Source organism: Mastigoproctus giganteus, chromosome 10, assembly GCF_048544385.1.
Source record: "Mastigoproctus giganteus isolate SK-2022 chromosome 10, ASM4854438v1, whole genome shotgun sequence".
Lineage (NCBI taxonomy): Eukaryota > Metazoa > Arthropoda > Arachnida > Uropygi > Thelyphonidae > Mastigoproctus > Mastigoproctus giganteus.
In genome coordinates this window covers 58,111,756-58,130,644 of record NC_143584.1, presented here as the reverse complement: position 1 = coordinate 58,130,644, position 18,889 = coordinate 58,111,756, and the positions used below count along the sequence as shown (strand labels likewise).

Sequence of the window (18,889 nt, the reverse complement as noted above, 5' to 3'; positions counted from 1 at the left end):
TAATGGCCCCATGTGGCACCCAGAATTGTTTTCCTCTTGTTTCCATACATCTATCACTAAATCATTCATACACTGTAAATGACCTTGAAGATCTTGTTGCGTGCCTGGTAGATTTCAGTGGACAACATATATTTTGTATCCCTTCAGGCAGACAAACCTTAACAGCTAGTTGATCTCTTTCTTATAATGAAAGGTTATGCCTTAACTGACATAGCTTTTCATTATAAAACTGGCTCTCACACTTACAATAACATTTCCAATGACCTTATCAACTGAATTTTTCTATCTACTCATCCACACTTTTCTAAGTGTCAATATTAGACAAACCATTTAATACTAAATCACTTTTAAATACTTTGTAAAATCCAAATAACAGTTATATTGCAGAAACACAGGAAAAAATGGTAATTCTCCAAGGCACACTAGTTAGAATACGTCTTTATTTTACTTGCTGGCTGAATCATCAAACTTCAATTCATTGATAATGTCACAAATTAGCAGCTGCAGCTGCAGCCTTGCCATATCTCAATACTAGGAATCACTTCTTTTGTTGCTAAAATGATGCTTGCAGTCATTCAAAAAAAAATAAATAAATAAAGTGTAGAATTTATACGGCAGATATTCAAGTGCCCTTAAAGTCTTTAATTACAAGTGACTTAAAGCAAAAGAATCGTACATAAGAAGGGAAGCCAAACAACAATCATTGAATAAATATGACTCCACTGTCACTAAAGTCTCTTTACAGATTTTGGCCTTATTTGAAGAAAAATGAAAAACAGTGATAAATATCATTTGACACAATCTCCAATTATAAAGTGGAAAGGACAAGCCCTATCCTCCACTGTCGAGACTACAGATATCTTTGCAGAATCTTTCTCTCAACTGTCTACTAACATGGCATATATGAGCGAAATTTACACAAGGATAAAATGAGAGCTGAAAAGTTAAATTACTTTTCAGCTCTTTTTATATGTAATATTGAAAACACCATGTAACCAGTCTTTCACAAAACGTGAGCTAGGCTAAAAATAATCCATAAGTTAATGAAAAAAAATAGTGTGAGCATTAGCATTAATTGAGGCATATGATGCAAGAAAGCATGCTTATACAGCATTAGCCCAAAAAAAAAAAAAAAAAAACCACTTTCCCATTCCGTCCATCCGGTCATTCCAAATGTTTGTCTAGTTCGGTCTTAAATGTATTTAAGCTATCAACTATCCGCTGGTTTAAGGCAAACTTCCACACATCAGTTTTACAACTGTCTTTCCTCAGTTTGAATCTATGCCCCATAAGGTTCTTAATCTGAGCAATTGTAAAGCAGTTATTAATCAGTCCAAACTAGATTTTGAATATGCTAAGAGTAGAAAATTTGCTTCATGCTCTAATGGTAGCCGAATATTCTGGTCTCATGCCAAAGCTATTGGCTGCAAGTTTTGCCCATCTCTGATCCCACCTCTGTCAAAACCAGATGGTTCTGTTGTCACTTCGGCCAAGGATAAAGCTGACCTGCTAGCATCCCATTTTTCTTCAAACTCATGTATTAATGATCTTGGTAAAACACCTCCGACCATTCCCAACATGCTTCATTCAATGCCTCCTGTGGTCTTCCGTCAAAAGGATGTCAGAAGGATTTTGACGAACCTTGATGCTAAGAAAGCTCCAGGTCCTGATGGTATTTCTCCACTTGTTCTCAAAACCTGTGCTCCTGAACTTACTCCTATTCTTTGCTGCCTTTTTTCACTTTCTTATTCCAAAGGTGTTTTTCCTTCTGCTTGGAAATTTGCTCATATCCAGCCAGTTCCTAAAAAGAGTAACAAATCCTTCCCATCCAATTATCGTCCCATTGCAACTACCTCTACTCTTTCTAAAGTAATGGAGAAATCAATTAACCGCCAACTCTTCAACTACCTAGAAACCTGCCCACCCGCCCACTGATGAGGAGCCAATAAGCTCCAAAACGGTGCCATGTTGGTGATGGTATCCGCTGAGAATAAGTAACAATAGTCTTCTCCTATGGTGTTATTTATTCGAGGTAGTGCAATATCATGGCAATTCGTTGTGAAGGTATTCACAATATGAGATATACTTAATGATGCCACTTTATAACTACTTAAGTAATTGGCTCCATACTGAAATGCACTAACTTGTACATTAGTCAACTCTTTACATTACCTGAGGCTTTAGCCATAAACTATATCGTATATCATGACCTTCTTCTACAAATCGCAAATCCACCCTACCATGGAATATTGTTCCTACATCTGGGGCAGTGCTCCCCCCCCCCCAAAACCTCTCTCTGGCTTCTAGATTCCATTCAGGAGAGGGCTGTTAGTTAATTAATGATTCATCTTTAACAGTCTCTCTCCACTCACTGTCTCATAGACATACTGTTTCTGCTGCGTGCCTTTTCTACAGGCACTTCCATGGGCACTGTTCTTCTGGATTGGCTTCTATAATTCCCGCTCTCTCTCTCTCTCTCTCTCTCTCTCTCTCTCTCTCTCTCTCTCTCTCTCTCTCTCTCTCTCTCTCTCTCTCTCTCTCTCTCTCTCTCTCAAAACAGTCGGAACACATGCTGCCACCAGCCAACATCCATTTATTGTCCAACTTCAAACTTACAGAACCAACTTTTCATCTTCTTTGTTTATTCATTCAACTACCATTTTCTGGAACAACCTTGCTTCATATGTATTTCCTCAAAATTATTTCCTTCATGTGAATTTCTTGAAATTTATTCCAGTCTACAGAAGTTCAAGTCGAATATCAACAAATATCTTGTTTTGTCTTCTCAACCTCCAACCCATGCACGGTACTAAGTACTATAGGTTCTAATAACTCTCATGTTTGGGGTTTTCATTAAAAAACAAAAGCAGAAATATCCCGTCAGCATCGAGCCTGCTCAAACCATACAAGGCCTTATACACCTCAATCAGATCACCTTGCAGGTGCCTAGTCTCGAGAAGCTGCAACTTGCAGAACTTAAGCCATTCTTTGTAAGTGCACTCCTTTGTTCCTCTCACCAATTTTGTTACTGTTGTTGTTATTTGGTTTTTAGGAGCATTAGCAACTAAGGCTATATTGTTCCAGGGATATGCGGTGGTCGTGGGCTCGAACCCCGGTCTAATCAAGAAGCGTGTGCTACTTACAGCTGCTCCCTTCTCTGTACTCGTTTTAGCAACTCTACATCTTTCCTAAAATGTGGCCTCCAGACCCGTATGCAGTACTCAAGGTGTGGCCTGATCATTGCCTTATACAAAGGGATAATCATCTCTTTGTCTCGGCTAGCAAAATTCCTGTATATCATTGACAAAACTCCATGACCAGCTCTGGCAGGCCATCTGCACAGAATTAAGTCCCTGAATCTAAATACAATGGGCCTAGCACCAATCCCTGGTGCTAGGCTCATTGTTGTAGCCAAGTGGGGAGGAGCAGCAGTGCGTAGCACACGCTTCTTGATTAGACTGGGGTTTGAGCCCGTGACCACCAAATACAAAGGATGTGTAAAGGTCAGGGAATGACCACTGCATATCCCCAGAGCAATATGGTCTTAGTTCCTAATGCTCCTAAAAACCAAATAACAAACAACAAACAAACCAAACCCTGGAGAGCAGTGTCTGTTTATTACCACTCTTTGGTGTCTCACACTCAACCATCCCTTTATGCATTACAGCATTTTGCTCTTAATGCTATATGCTCCAATTTGTATAGCAGTCTTCCATGTGCCATGTATCAAAAGCTTTCCTGAAATCCAAGTATATGATATCAAAATTATTTATTTAATCCAGTTCCTTTGTGACCATGTTGTAGTATCCAATCAAATTGGTTAGTAAAGACCACCTTAACAAACCCATTCTGTGTCTGAACTATTACTGCAGTCTTTTCTAGGTGATCCTGTATCGCCTCTTTAACCAGTGACTACATTAATTTCTCCAAAACACAGGTCTATAATTATTTTTGTCACCATTTGAATCCCCTTTATGTGTTGGGCATACATTTGCACATCTCCAGTCCATGGGGACCTCCCCTGAATCCTTAGCCATAATTATGGCTAAGGATTTACTAAATTTCCTCGCTGCCTCCTTCAATAAAACTGGATAGATTCCATCCACTCCCACTTTGCTCTCAGTTTGTTACAAAATCTGTTAGCTCCCTGTTAGAGTTTGATAAACTTCGGGCATTCCCCTCCTTGAATAACTACTCGTGTGTAAATATAGATGCAAAATACTCATTCAGTTTATCAGCTACCTGAGCATGATCATCAATAGTCACCCCATCTATGTTAAGTGGACCAATCTGATTCATCCCCTACCTTCTAGAGTTTACATAAGTAAAGAACTTTTTGCTGTTTTTCTGTGCATCCTTTGCCAAAGATTTCTCGTAATCTGCTGTAGGGTTCTGTGTCACCTGATAATTTATATGCATCCTTCGTCTCTGCCTCGAGCCTCATTAATTCATCTGACTTCCATTTAGGCCTGAACCTTGAACAGTATTTCTTAGATGATATGAAAAGACTAGTATCCTCCAAGATTAAGTCTCTGAAGGCTTCCCATTTAGAATTCACCGTTGGTAACAACATCATTTGATTCCACTGTATAGAATTTAAAAACCTGTCTGAGAACACTGTAGTCACCTTTACGAAAGCAGAAACCCTTCCCTTTACCCTTGATGGTAGTTACATCTTTAAATAAATCTCACATCAGTACACTGAGATCACTATCACCTAGTGGTTCCTTTATTTGCAAATTCTTTATGCATGAATAATCACCCATATGCTACCCATATAATTAATCAAGAGTATTACGTCCTCTGGTTGCCCCTCGAACATGTTGCTGTAGAAAACAATCCTCCCATAAATCCACAGAAGTCTTGCTGGTGTGAGTGACTACCGCCAAGTTCCAGTCAGTATCTGGAAAGTTAAAATCCCCCATTACAAGACATTCTGATTTTCTGGCCCACTCAATTGCATTGTCCACCCATGTTAACTTGATGCTCTTCCTTCCTTGTTTCTTAGCTAACAGCATAACCCCTCCTCCCTTCCTACCCTGTCTGTCCTTTCTGTACACATTGTACTCTCCAAATTCCAATTCTGCACTGCTTATATCTGTGTGACACCATGTCTCTGATAACCCAACAATATCTGCCTTTGATGTCTTGATCAGCACTTCAAATTCATCGAATTTATTTTCTATACATCTAGCATTGCATGTACATGCAAGTATACATGCACCTGTTCTTACTCTTAGTTACCCTAACACAGCCCATGTATTTATTTGTTCCATGATGACTCCCAGCAGCTCGTGAAATCTCCAACAACTTGCTCTCTAGGCTGCTGCTCATTAAAGTAGAAGCTGTGCATGAATCACTTTTAATGTTACTGTTAATCTTTTAGCTTGTGAATCCTCCCCCAAGCTAGCAGTTTTCCGTACCTACCTAACACTGCCGCGATAGCATCAGCAAATTATCTTGCACCCTTTCTAGGTTCAGGTATATCCCATCCCTGTTAGAAGCAGTCTCTCTTGTTAGCAAGCACGATATGATATGTTATGTCTTACTTTACTCTCTTTACTGACTGTTTTCAATTGGATACTGTGGGATAGATTTTATATCACCTCTTGTTATCATTTGGTTATATTATCATTTCCAAAGCTAGATTGGTATCGGTGTGATCAGTTTTCTGTAACTAGCTGCTTAAGGAAAATTTTAGAAAAACATAGCAGAGACTGTTTTTACAGGGATGAGATACTGTTAAAGGGAAGGGGGAGTGCAAGAATATTCCCATTACCACTTTGTGCAAAACCTCGCCATCTTCAGTAACAATTAGTTACAGTTCCTGACAAACCTCCATGCAACTTTGCTATTACTCAGTTGTGAGTAGCTGACCGGTCTAGCCAGGTGGGTAAAGTGCCTGCCTGGCAACCCAAAGGTCGCGGGTTAGAATCCCGCCTCGGGCTTGGATCAAAGTACTGCAAAAACCTTGGGAGGTGCACTATGGCCACAGAAGCCGATGCGCCAACAACTACAAAAAAAAAAAAAAAAAAAAAAAAAAGTTGTGAGTAGTCTTGGAACCCCGTGTATGCAAATGGTCAAGAAGAATACCGCGCATCATCCTACTGATATTCTCAACGTCTCTGCCAGTTGTCTTTCTGTTATACGATGATCTTATCTCATAATTACAGAAGCAGTGTTTATAGTTTCTGTTGATGATAGCATGTGGTCCAGGACTGCTGATTTTTATGATTCGATCACGTTCATCATAGGCCTCTTAACACTTCATATGCTTCAACTGATATTTTCTTGAGATGGGAACAAAATTTGAGAGTATCCTATTATTCATCATGTGGCACATCCATTGTTATGTAGATGGGACTGAACAGGCTAAACTTGACAGACTCCAGGGTCACACAAGTCACTGCTCACAAAGTAAACTGCGCAGTTACTATGTGATGTACTTCGGTTTAGTCTTAAATTCTGCAGCTAAGCTAGAAATAGCAAGCAGTACAGTTGTTCATAAAAATTATGATCATTCTTCATTGAAAATAAAGAATTATCATAATTTTAATTTTCAGTGCCATAGTTGCGCTCACAACTATGCACGCTGAATTTGATTGAAGCAAAAAAGAAATGTTTGACGAACATGTAAATGGAATTATTTATTCAATTTTTTTTATCTCATGTACAGGAAAAATTTCAAAATTATTAAATTACAAAAATAGAGGGGAGATAGGCTTAACATCAACAAGTTTTACCTTTCAAGCATAGTTCCAGAATTAACTCTCCAACTGATAAGCATGCCGCTGCAGAAGTTGAGGGCTGTGAAGATTTAGAAGGGGTTTTTCCAACACATCACAAAATTTCTCTCCAGCTGCAGATTCGGCACTGGTGACTTCACCATATACTTTAATGTTTTGGAAACCAGCGCAATGCTTGAACCTATTAAACCACCCTTTACTTACTTGCCATGAACTTGGCTTGGGGTTCACTGTACTTAGGGGCACTTTCTTTGGACTCAGAGGCACTCTCTTCTGAATCTGATTTTCCATCCATATTATTAATAGCTTTTCTACCTTCGATATAGCACCTGAACACTGTTTTGTGATCACTGTTGATCTTAAATGCGTTGATCCTTTAACATGTTCTTTTATACGGGCACTGTCCCTTAAAATAGTATTTACTGTTGAAGCAACGAGACCTAATTCCATGCAATAGATGACACACTTGACCCTTCTTCTTACTTCTTAATCATTTTCATCTGCATTTTTAAATCAATTTTGTTTTGTTTCCTAGCACTGCCAGCACTTGCACTTTTCATTGGATCCTTTTCCTTCACCATTGTAATAAGTAAATAGGAATGAAGTGTAGATTCTGAAAATTTATTTATGTTTTTGATATGATTGAAGATTTCAGTGAAGGGGAACACATTTTACCATAATACCATGACGTAAAAACCCACACAATTCCAGTTATCAAGATAATCGCAAATGCAGTAAGATAAGAGTTTACTACCCGTGTATAATTCACTTACAGAAAAACCCAATAAACCAGAAAGTGCAAATTGTTTTTGTTTTCTGTTAGTGACCTACAGTAATGTGTTTTAGAAAAATATCACAAAGGTGCTCAAAATTGATTCTTATAACGGAACATATGATAACGATGAAAAGTGTGGTGCAATTTCTATTATAAAAATGACGTTTTAGAGAGATATGAATACCAAAAAAAAAAAACAATGTGTTATTTGGTTCACATTACGATATTCACAATACCTCCATTTATTCCTACTGGATGCAAAATACGTTTCCATGATTTTTTTTAAGTTTGCACCGACTGGCAAAAACTTACGTAAAGTCGAATTTCCATAAGTCGAGTATTACGTAAGCCGGAGAGTACCTGTATATATATATTGAATGCAACACCAAAAAGTAATGCATCTAATCGATGTGGGTGGCCAGTGAAATTTTTAATCAGTTTAATGTGACACGTCCATTTCAAAGTTTTCTCCAAAGCAAGATATTTTAAATTCATTATAAAATATACTCTCTTACTCTTTTGTCCAAGGTGGAGTTCCACAATCAGTCCTGAACACTGTCTTGTTTGCAGTTAGAATCAATAACATAACTCAGAATATTCTAAACACTGATGAAACATACATATGTGCAGATGATCTTACCATCTCTTGTCAGGTGCATAGTATATGTTCCATCAAGCACAGCTTGAAATTTCAGGTAAATGAAATTGAATACTGGATGCTGCATAACGGCCTCTGCCTCTCATTACAGAAAACTGTGGCCACACAATTCTGAAAATAACGAAAATGTATCCTGAACCAGAACTCTGGCTGAGATATCACTTAATATCAATTTATAACAATATCTGGTTTATAGAACTTATATTCAATAGCAAATTGAACTTTATAAGTGACACTGAACATACAAGAATGCTCTACTTGTGGCCAAATATTCTTAGTCATTTCTGCTATGACTTTGGGAGATAACCAGTACATCTTGCTCCACCTGTACCAAAATCTCATCTGATCCTGATTAGGTTGTGAATCCTTTGGAGCAAGCTTCCACCCTCATCTCGAGGAAAACACACCCTCACAAACCTAAATATCTGGCAAGTACATGCACACATTCAACAAACTGAAATGTTCTTAAATTATATACTGACAGCTCAAAAATGGAAACATCTGAAGGTGCTATTGTAGTTCTTTGCACATAATCTGTGTGTGGCTCCCATCTAAAGTCATTGTTTACACTGCTGAATTTTATATAATGTTGGCTTTAGACAATATTAGCAATCTATCTAATATATGAGATTAATATATACAACCTTTAAGTGCTGTAATTGCTATATAAAATAAATTCCACCATCTCACCCAATCTCAAAAGAAATTTAATATCATTTGACCTGCTTTAAAGAAAATACTCAGGTGGTTCATTTCTGCTGGATCACAATACACACTGGAATTCCTGAAAATGAACTTGTTGACTAGGCAGAAAAGCAACTGGCTGCTCTCTTTCATGCTCACTTCATTGATTTTAAATCCACAATATAATCAAGAGTATATTGAACGATGGACTGAAATCTGGCAGAACCAAACAAATAACAATCTGCTAGAAATAAAGCTTAGGCCACAAGCATTTAACTCCAGCTTCTGAAAACACCAACATGAAGCGATTGTCTTTGCTTGGGCATGCATCAGGCATACTACTACTATTTACAGAATCGTCCACGTGCCTTCATTATGTCACTCTCCATTTATAGAAAAGCACATCCTGTTAGAATATGTTCATTATTGCTTTATCAGAAGTGTAGCTTTCAGCTCTATAACAGTAACACAAAAATCTATAGATGTACAAAACTATTCATTCAAAAAGATTGATGCAAATGTAGCTGTACTTTTTCAATTTTTAAAAAATTATTCACTTGTACAAGTTTATTTTAATATACTCATAGTTCTCCCCATATAACCATTATGTGACTGACTCAACTAAAGGTACAGTTTGGCCACAGCTGTCCTTGTGCTACTAAAGGTTCATACAAACAATAAATAGAGGATTAATTCAGTTAATTTTTTGTTTTGTAATTTGTAATCAATTTTTAATATCTTGGGAATAAACACCATTTGAAGCATTTGCTTTTATGAACTTTATCTTATTACACAGATCAACAGGTATTTTTTAATAAATAAAAAAAAAACATATATATATGGACTAGATAGAAGTTTAGAAGTTGATTCCAAATATGTTTTCGTGATGAGACCAATTACGTAAACACGACTATAATAATTATGCCACTCACATTCCTATTCAGCCAACCTAATTGAATATAATTATTGGAATTTTTTTATTATTATTATTGTTTATATGAGGGGTATCAAAATGATTTTTCCCCTGACTTACTTCTCTTTATTCTAGGGATGTTATGTTTTATTGACTGTATTGCTTGTTAATCTAGTAATATATGCCAGAAATTTCATTCCTTTAACTCTTATGTTTCTTTTTGTTATAGAGCTAAACTCTTATGTTTCTTTTGTTACAGAGCTAAATGTGTGACAGAGTGTCATAATGGATAAAGTTGAATATCAGTCCATTATCAAATTCCTGATTTTGCAAGGCAAACAGCCAAGGACTATCCATGAAAATATGGTATCAGTGTATGGAAATATCTGTCTGTCAGGTGGAGGCAGCTCAAGTGTGGCTGAGAGAACATCCATGATAAGGAAATAAGTGGGCGGCCATCCACATCTCACACTAGTGAAATCATGGTGTAAATTGAACAGCTAATCCTCACTGACTGGGGGGGGGGGGCGGTTGATGACGCATAAGCTACTTTGGCTATAATGTCACTGACTGCCATATAACAATTAAAAAGATAGTTGCTGAGACTGGGATAGGCTGCTGATCAGTGGATAACATTATTCACAATGATTTGAATATGAATAGGGTCTCAACACAATGGATTCCTCGCTTACTCATGTTTTCAGAAAGAAAAAAGCAAGCTTGCTTCTGCTGAATTAATCACCATGTGTGACAGCAACCTGACCTGAGAAACAGGTCAGGTGCCTCTAGGGGAATCATGGATACATCACTTTGGTCCAGAAACAAAACAATGAAAACATCACTATCTCCCGAAAAGGTCAGTGTGCAGCCATCTGCAGGGAAGGTGTTGCTGCCAATTTTCTGAGATCAGATGGTCATTATTTGCACGGATTACCTGAGTAGGGTACCACCATCAATGCACATTATTGCAGAAACATACTGAAGCAATTATATGCAGCAATCAAGGAAAAGCAATGCTGAATGCTCAGTAAAGGTATGCTATTTCATCACAACAATGCAGCAGCCCACTCTGCTGTTGCAACTACTGATCTTGACCAGAAGTTAGTACTTCATATCTTGCTGCACCAACCTTATTCCTCTGACTTGGCACATTCTGACTTCCTCTTTCTGCAGCTGAAATCATTTTTGCATGGAAAGCATTTTTTTGACAATGTAGAGATAATTTCTGTGACAAAAGCATGGTTTCAAAAGCAAAGTGAGACCTTTGATGACTACATAGAGGAGTAATATGTTTTTTCCAAATGTCAATCTCCTGAGACACATTGAACATGGTCAGGGGAAAAACTTTAATACCACCCTCATAAATTCATATTTATGTAACTGTTTCAATATATCTGTATCTATCATTAATATATATCTGTCATTAAATACATTTATTTAAATACATGAATTTAACGATTTGATTATTATTAGTAGTAGTAGTAGTAGTGCTGGCAAATTCTGCCAGGAAGCAAGCTTAATACTCGTCAGCAAAAAAAAAACCTACTCACCCCATGTCCATCTTCTGTAATAAAATGTGTAATTCTTCCATAAATTTATTCAAACCTCACTTCCACAACATAAGATGATGTTTTCTTCGAACAATTAGTCACCCAGCAAAATTTTAACATCTATCCTTGAGCCATCATTTTTCAATTTAAGATTGTCCTCTGGGTATGTTGTCTGAGAACAAGTTACAATATTATAATCAGTAACTTTACCTGATCCATTTAAAGCCTTAAACACTTCAATCAGGTCTGAATTAGTCTTGTAATAAAATCGAAAAACATTATTGGAAAAAAGCTGGTGAAAAAAAGAAAACTGAAAATTTACCCTGGTATCAGTGTTTAATAGTCGGCAAAAAAGAAAGAAAAACAAAAAAAGTCTACTCACCTCGTGTCCATCTTGTGTGTGGTGTCTTGACCTGTGTGGTTATGTAAATATTTATGTATATATATATTTTTTTTTTTCTGTCTAAACTTTTCCAATTAAATAATTAATGATGGAAATCAAAGTTGAATGCTGAAATTCTTAACTGGCTTAATTCTAATAGATATTTAAATTTATAAGTTTTGTTGTTTATTGTTTGTATAGAATACAGCAACCATGCAACTTGCGGTTACATACATATTTCCTTCATAGAATTGTTTGCATCAAATTAACAAACTTCTACAATCAATTTACGTCATCAAGTGTAATTTTTCTTTGTTGACTACACATGGCATGGCTGTTTATAGGTTTAACAGCACATTGATGCTTATAAATGATACTGACTGCTCTCAAATTTATTGACTATTTTGACCCCATTGCCCATTTCTGTTGCTAGGTCCATGAGTTCCTATAAATCTCCATGCATATAAGTTTGTTAAGCCATATTGTCAGAGTTATAAAGTAACTCAGAAAGTGCTGTTCGCAAACTCATTAACTTCTATGCTGTCTTCTCTAGCAATCCAATCCATTTCCAATGTATCAAGCATACATACAAATTTGCATGTTCTCTGAAGTCATGCCCTTTGAACCATCAGTTGAATGTGAAGAACTCATCCCGCACGGTTTTGTTGGTATAAGGTCAGTTTTCAGACATTGTGTTATATAATGAAATAAAATGTTTTGCACTAATTTTACATTATCATATATATTTAAACTGGATAGCCACACTTTTATAGCATTAAGTGGTGTGCAGAATTGGTAATTTCACTCCAGTATTAAAATTTTGAATTATATTTTCTTATTTTATTTTTATTTTTTCCTGTGCACTACTTAAGCACTTTAGAAAAATAAACCACGTTTGTTCTCGTGGTAGTGTTTGTTTTAAAAAAAAAAATTATTGCAACCTATTCTGGTGTATCTTACCTATACAAATGAAAGGTGTTTATTATAGCTGGGCTGGAACTTGTAATTACAAAAAAAAAAAAAAATAATAATAATGATTTAGCCATTTTATGGCTCTTCGTAAACAGCATATAAATAGATATACAGGTGGAATGTCCAAAATTCATCTCTAAAAACTGCATTTGTCCAAATCTGGGTGTACATCATTTAGTGACACATTCTAGCTCCAACATTTATCAACCTCCGTGGTGTTCAAGACTTTCTATTTTCTCATTAGTTGTTGCTGAAAGGAAAGCTGCATTTACTAATTTGTTGACTGGGGTGGGAAATTCTTCAGATCATTTTAGACTTCAGCATGTTTAGAGTTGGTATTCCTTACATTTATTTTAAAAAAAAATTACTTTATGGCTAAGTTTTTGCTGGTGTTCATTATAACTGTGTTTGCTACATTTTAATTATGTAAAAGCTGATTTATTTTCTCAGTAACTAGAAATTAAATAGTGATTATTAAAGATACCTGAACAAAGTTGTAAAGAATTTCATTCCTAATATTCACAGGTGGCCAGAAAATACGGTAGAGTACAGTATGGTTGTTATTTACGGGTTCAGTTCTTATTTAGTGAAATTTTGAAATAATACAACCTTATAAGTAATAAATGAAGCTTATTATATACCTAAAAATTAAAATAACCTTCTGTGTTTTAAAACAGAAGGTTTTCAAAAAAAAAAAAAAAAAAAATTTACAAAATTGACTACTAACTCAACAAATCAAAAGATGACAATGAGTGATATTTTCCCCAACAGATGGCACCAGTATCCACTAAACAGTAAATAATTACAACAAATAAGTTATTACAGTAGTAATGACTGAGCATTGTAACACAGTGCCTAGTTCTGTGAACTCAACTGTGCAGTGTGCTGTGCTGTGCAGTGTTGTGTTTTCATTATGAAGTGCTTTTTTTCTTTTTTTTATAATAAAGCAATGAAAAATATTTTTGATATGGCTTCGAAATGATAGAAAGTGCTAGTGTGAGTAATTCTCCCAAGAAAGCAACAAAATCCTTAAATTTAGAAGTGAAAATTGAAGTTGTGAAAAGATATGAAGCTGGACAGAGCATTGCTGTGATTAAGCATGCTCTTAAACTTAGTGAAAGTTTAATAAACCGTTGTTACATAAACTGGACTTTATTGGGGGAAAAATGCCTGATTGCACCAGCATTTTTGTAGAAGATAAGAATGCACCTGGCTGTAAAGCTGCTAAAAACCACTTTACCCTCCTCCTTGAAGGCAATGCAAAAGATGACCGCAAATTGAAGCCAATGTTAATTTACCATTTTGAAATCTGAGGGCCTTGAAGAGATATGTAAAATTATTTTTGCGTGTCTATTGGTTGCAAATAGAAAAGGTCAGATAATGAATGCAATGTTTAAACAATATTTTGAGAAAGACCTTCATTCAGAGCTGAAAGAATATTGCCAGAACAAGGATATTCCATTTAAGGTCATACTGATTTTAGTCAGTTCTCCTAGCCATCATTTCTACAATCATTCATGAATATTCTGTGCCTGTGCAAGTGACGTATTTACCACTAAATGCCACCTCCATTTTGGAGCCAGTTGACCAAGACGTAATTACAGCTTTCAAATCTTATTATCTTTGTTCTGAATAATTTAGTAATGCAAACAAGTCAATATGACATCATAGTTAAAGAATATTGGAAAGTCATTAACATCAAGGATGCCATACAATTTGTGGAGTTATCTTGGCAGGAAATTTCATTAGTGTATGAAGAGCATTTGGAAGAAACTGTCCACAATTTTGTCATGAATGTGTTGTCTTCAGTATTGACAACACCATCATTGCTGCAAGTTAGATTGGCAAAATAAGCATTAGATGAGGCAGATATTAAACAACTTCTGGATTCCCATATTGATGAAATGACCAACAAAGACCTGGTGGAACTGGAGAAGCTACCTGAAATTTGCAGAATAGACCCAAAAATCAACAGTAGTCCTCTGTTCATAGTTTAAACAAAAGTTTTGATGTCTAAACTATGAACTCCAGAGAGGAACTGTTAATTTTTCCAGCCACTGTTCAAAGTAGCTTCATTTGCGAAGTGAAATTGTTTGAGATTCAGTGAAAATAAAAAAACACATTTTAATGTGTTTTTTATGTTCGGACATTTATTTCTTGATTTATATATATATTTTTTAATTTACAGGTTGCCTGTATTTTTTTTTACTTGTAAAAAACATACAGGTAACTTTCAATTGAATATTTTATGAAGGTAATTTTTTCTCATACAGCGCATGTAAATTTACGTCTTAAATTTTATTTTATTTATGTTAATTATAAAAATATTTCTATTAATTTTAATTTATCTGCATAAAATAAGAAAAATTGTTACACTGGTGACACTTATTGTGTTTGTGGAACACATCTCCTGAATTTTAATGTATTTCTGTGGGATTATGGGGCTTAATTTGTGTAAATCTTTATTTGTGTGCACATTTCAGGAACACAACCCATGTGCAAATCACGACCATTCTGTACTGAATATATGTATTGTTTATAAAACTTACTTCTCATATTTAAAGCTTTCGAGGCAACTTCTTTGACACCTGCATTACACCAAAGACTGTGATTCAGACTTTGCATTCCGAATAAAACATCAGTAACGGCAAATTGAAATATTATGTTAATTAATTGTATTAATTATTTTTATTTTATTTATATATAGATATATATATATTTTTTTTTTTTTTTGTTTTGCATTGATTGTGGGGCAGTGATAGGTGTTATACTACTATAGAAACACTCCCATGGCCAAAAACAGCAGGAAAATGTTGTCTTTTGGGGGGGGGGGAATCTAAAAGCCTTTGCTTTTATTCCTATATGTGGGGTTTGGTATCATCTTTAGCTGTTTGTAAAAATACTATATGGTAAAGTACTTCGTTTTTGTTTATTATTTTATTTTTCTATTTGTTAATTTAATTTTTTAATGAATTATTTCCAAAGTAGTTTTGTAGTAACTTTCATGGCACTAAGTACTAAGTACTTCAGTAACTTTCATGGCACTAAGTTTCTCGTTTACCAGTTTTGAATAACAGCCTAAGGAATAGTAAGAATAAAATAACATAGTTAATAATGTAGGAAAATTATCAAAAAGTGTACAGTTGCACTGCTGATGTGGTTTACCCTTTATCAGCTTGAATTTTAATATTTCATGATTGGATTTCCTCAAAAACTGGCAGCCTCCAGGTCCAGAGTTTCCAGATTGTAGACATTGCATTTGTATAATAGAAACAAATTGGAGCAAAATTGAGGCATAATGAGACTGCAATAAACTTAATAATGAGTCGTCTATTTTCCATGAACTATAAACAAGTCTGTGGGTGTGGAAACCTTCAATCTCTTATTTAACCGTTTGTGCAAAGGTTTAAAAACTTTATGTTAGCATTTTCTAACTTAGAATGTTTTTATTGCATCCCAATCAACCTAGTGGTACTGTTCTTGCCAGTGTCAGGTCTGAAAACCTGTGAGAGCAAATATATATATATATATATATATATTTTTTTTTTATGAAAATCCTAAACATGAAAGGTATTAGAACCTATAGTACTTAGTACCGTGCACGAGATGGAGGTTGGGAAGACAAAAGAAGATATTTGTTGACATTAGACTTCTGTAGACTAATTTTCAAGAAATATGTATGAAGGAAGGTTGTTCCAGAAAACAGCAGTTGAATGAATAAACAAGGAAGATGAAAAGTTGGTTCTGTGAGTTTGAAGTAAATGGACATTGGCTAGTGGCAACACGTGTTTGGACTGTTTTGAAAGAGAGAATGGAATTATAAAAGCCAATTCAGAAGAACAGTGCCCATGGAAGTATCTGTAGAAAAGGCATGCAGGAGAAACAGTACACCTATGAGACAGAGAGTGGGGAGACTCTTTTAGAGATGAGTCATTAATTAACCTAACTGCTCTCTTCTGATTGGACTCTAGAAACCTGAGAGAGGTTTTTGGTTTCCCACCCTATATGTGGAAACAGTATACCATGGTAGAGCGGATTTGTGATTTGTACAGAGTGAACAGCTGTTTGGAAGAAAAGTAATGCTGAAAGAGAAAACCAAGTTTTTTTAGATGCAAAGGAAGCAATATTTGTAATATGCTTTTTCCAAGAGAGATTAGAAGTCAGGGTAATCCCCAAAAGAGATATATCATCTTGCCTAGAAATCGGAATGTCACCAAAGATAAGCATAGAAGCAGAAGAATCCTTTTTTGTGAGATGTAAGACAGGACTGACGTTAATATACAAGAGGAAAAGAGTAGGGGAAAGAACTGCACCTTGGGGGACACCAGCATTAATGGAGCCATCTACCATCACCTTCAGTGAGCAGTCAGAGAGAAAACTGGATAACCAATTACAAAAATCAGTTGGAAAACCATAAGACAGAAGCTTGTTTAGAAGACCTTTATGCCAAACACGATCGAAAGTCTTTGAGATGTCAAGAGCAACTGCTTGTGTTTAACCAAACTTTTCTGAATTTGTCCATAAATGGGTAACATAAGCCAGAATATCACCAGTGGATCAACACTGATGCAATCTATATTGGCAATCGTTCATCAGACTGAAGGTTTCTAGACAATTTAACAGTTGGCAGTTAATTAATTTCTCCATTACTTTAGAAAGAGTAGAAGAGATTGCAATGGGACGATAATTAGATGGGAGGGATTTGTTACCCTTTTTAGGAACTGGCTGGATATGAGCAGATTTCCAAGCAGAAGGAAAATCATCTTTGGAATAAGAAAGTGAAAATGTTGTTGTTATTTGGTTTTTAGGAGCATTAGCAACTAAGGCCATATTACTCCAAGGATGTGGTGTGGTCATTTCCTGACATTTCCGCATCATCCGTATTTGGCGGTCACTGGCTCGAACCCCGGTCTAATCAAGAAGCATGTGCTACGCACTGCTGCTCCTGCCCGCCTGGCTATGGAGGTGCCTAAGAAAGTGAAAAAGGTGACAAAAAAAACAGGAGTAACTTCAGGAACACAGGTTTTGAGAACAAGTGGAGAAATACCATCAAGACCTGGAGCTTTCTTAGCATCACTATTTGTCAGAATCCTTCTGACATCCTTTTGACAGAAGACCACAGGAGGCATAGATTGGAGCATGGTGGGAGGTGTTTTACCAAGGTCATTAATACATGAGTTGGAAGAAAAATGGGCTGCTAGCAGGTCAGCTTTATCCTTGGCTGAAGTGACAATAGAACCATCTGGTTTTGACAGAGGTGGGAGAAGAGGTGAGCAAAAGTTGCAGCCAATAGCTTTGGCAAGAGACCAGAATGCTCGGCTACCATTATGGCTAGAAGCAAGTTTTCTAATCTCAATGACAGTCACACAATGTAAATCCTCAATCATGACGTTTAGCTTGTTCAAAACCTAATTTGGACTGATTAATAACTGCTTTACAATTGTTGCGAGCTCTGGTGTAGGCAGAAAATGAAACTGAACAATTGGAAACAAGCCAATTACGATATGTAACATTCTTCTCTTGAACAGCCGTAGCACATTTATTGGAAAACCGAGGTTTAGATAAAGGATGATATTTTAAGGTGGAATAAAGGATTCCATTCCTAGAAGAATAATTTCACTGACACGATCTGGGCAAACTTTGACATCAGAAATTTTGAAATTCTCCTTATACCTTTGCTTCCAGCTTATGCCTTCCAAACAGATTCTGTGCTGGCATTCAGTCTGCTTTAGCTAAGAAGCATGATCCTGCCACCCCTTCTATCATCCCTTATTTCTTGGTTCCGCCATGTTTCTCTTAGCACTATTTATTTCAGCTGTAGTTGTCCTAACCAGAATTCACTCATTTTATTGACAATACTCTTGACATTACTGGAAACGTAGTTAAGACTAAATGTTCTTGTATAGGTTCTTCAAGGGGTAGGTTCTTAACCTACCCCTTGAAGTTATTTAAGCGTGTTTTCCAGCAGGAGCTTCCTGCTCATATGAAACAATACTACCCTCTGAACATCTTGCCAATATCAGTTATTGTGTCAACAAAAAAGAGTTCTTGAGTTATGTACAAGCTTTACTTTGACCCATATCATCAGATAAATGCATATCTATGTTATCCCCCCACCCCCAACTAACAGTTCCTCAGGATACCTTAAGGGTTCAGACCCTTAGGGTATCCTCAATGATACTGGCAAAACCCCTTGTATCACCTTTGTT

At 36.1% G+C, this 18,889-nt stretch overlaps 1 protein-coding gene across 4 annotated transcripts in view; it reads left to right on the top strand.

The window, feature by feature from the left end:
• The window catches only part of LOC150079046 (transcription initiation factor TFIID subunit 4B-like), a 634,753-nt gene that overhangs the window by 396,260 nt on the left and 219,604 nt on the right, over positions 1-18,889 (top strand). The window contains exon 14 of one of the 4 annotated variants that reach the window (XM_090382249.1): positions 12,262-12,383. The exons of the other annotated variants lie outside the window; for them this stretch is intronic. Coding sequence (XP_090238375.1) covers positions 12,262-12,383 — 122 coding nt within the window. The remainder of the gene's footprint in view (positions 1-12,261; positions 12,384-18,889) is intronic. 4 annotated transcript variants of the gene reach the window in all.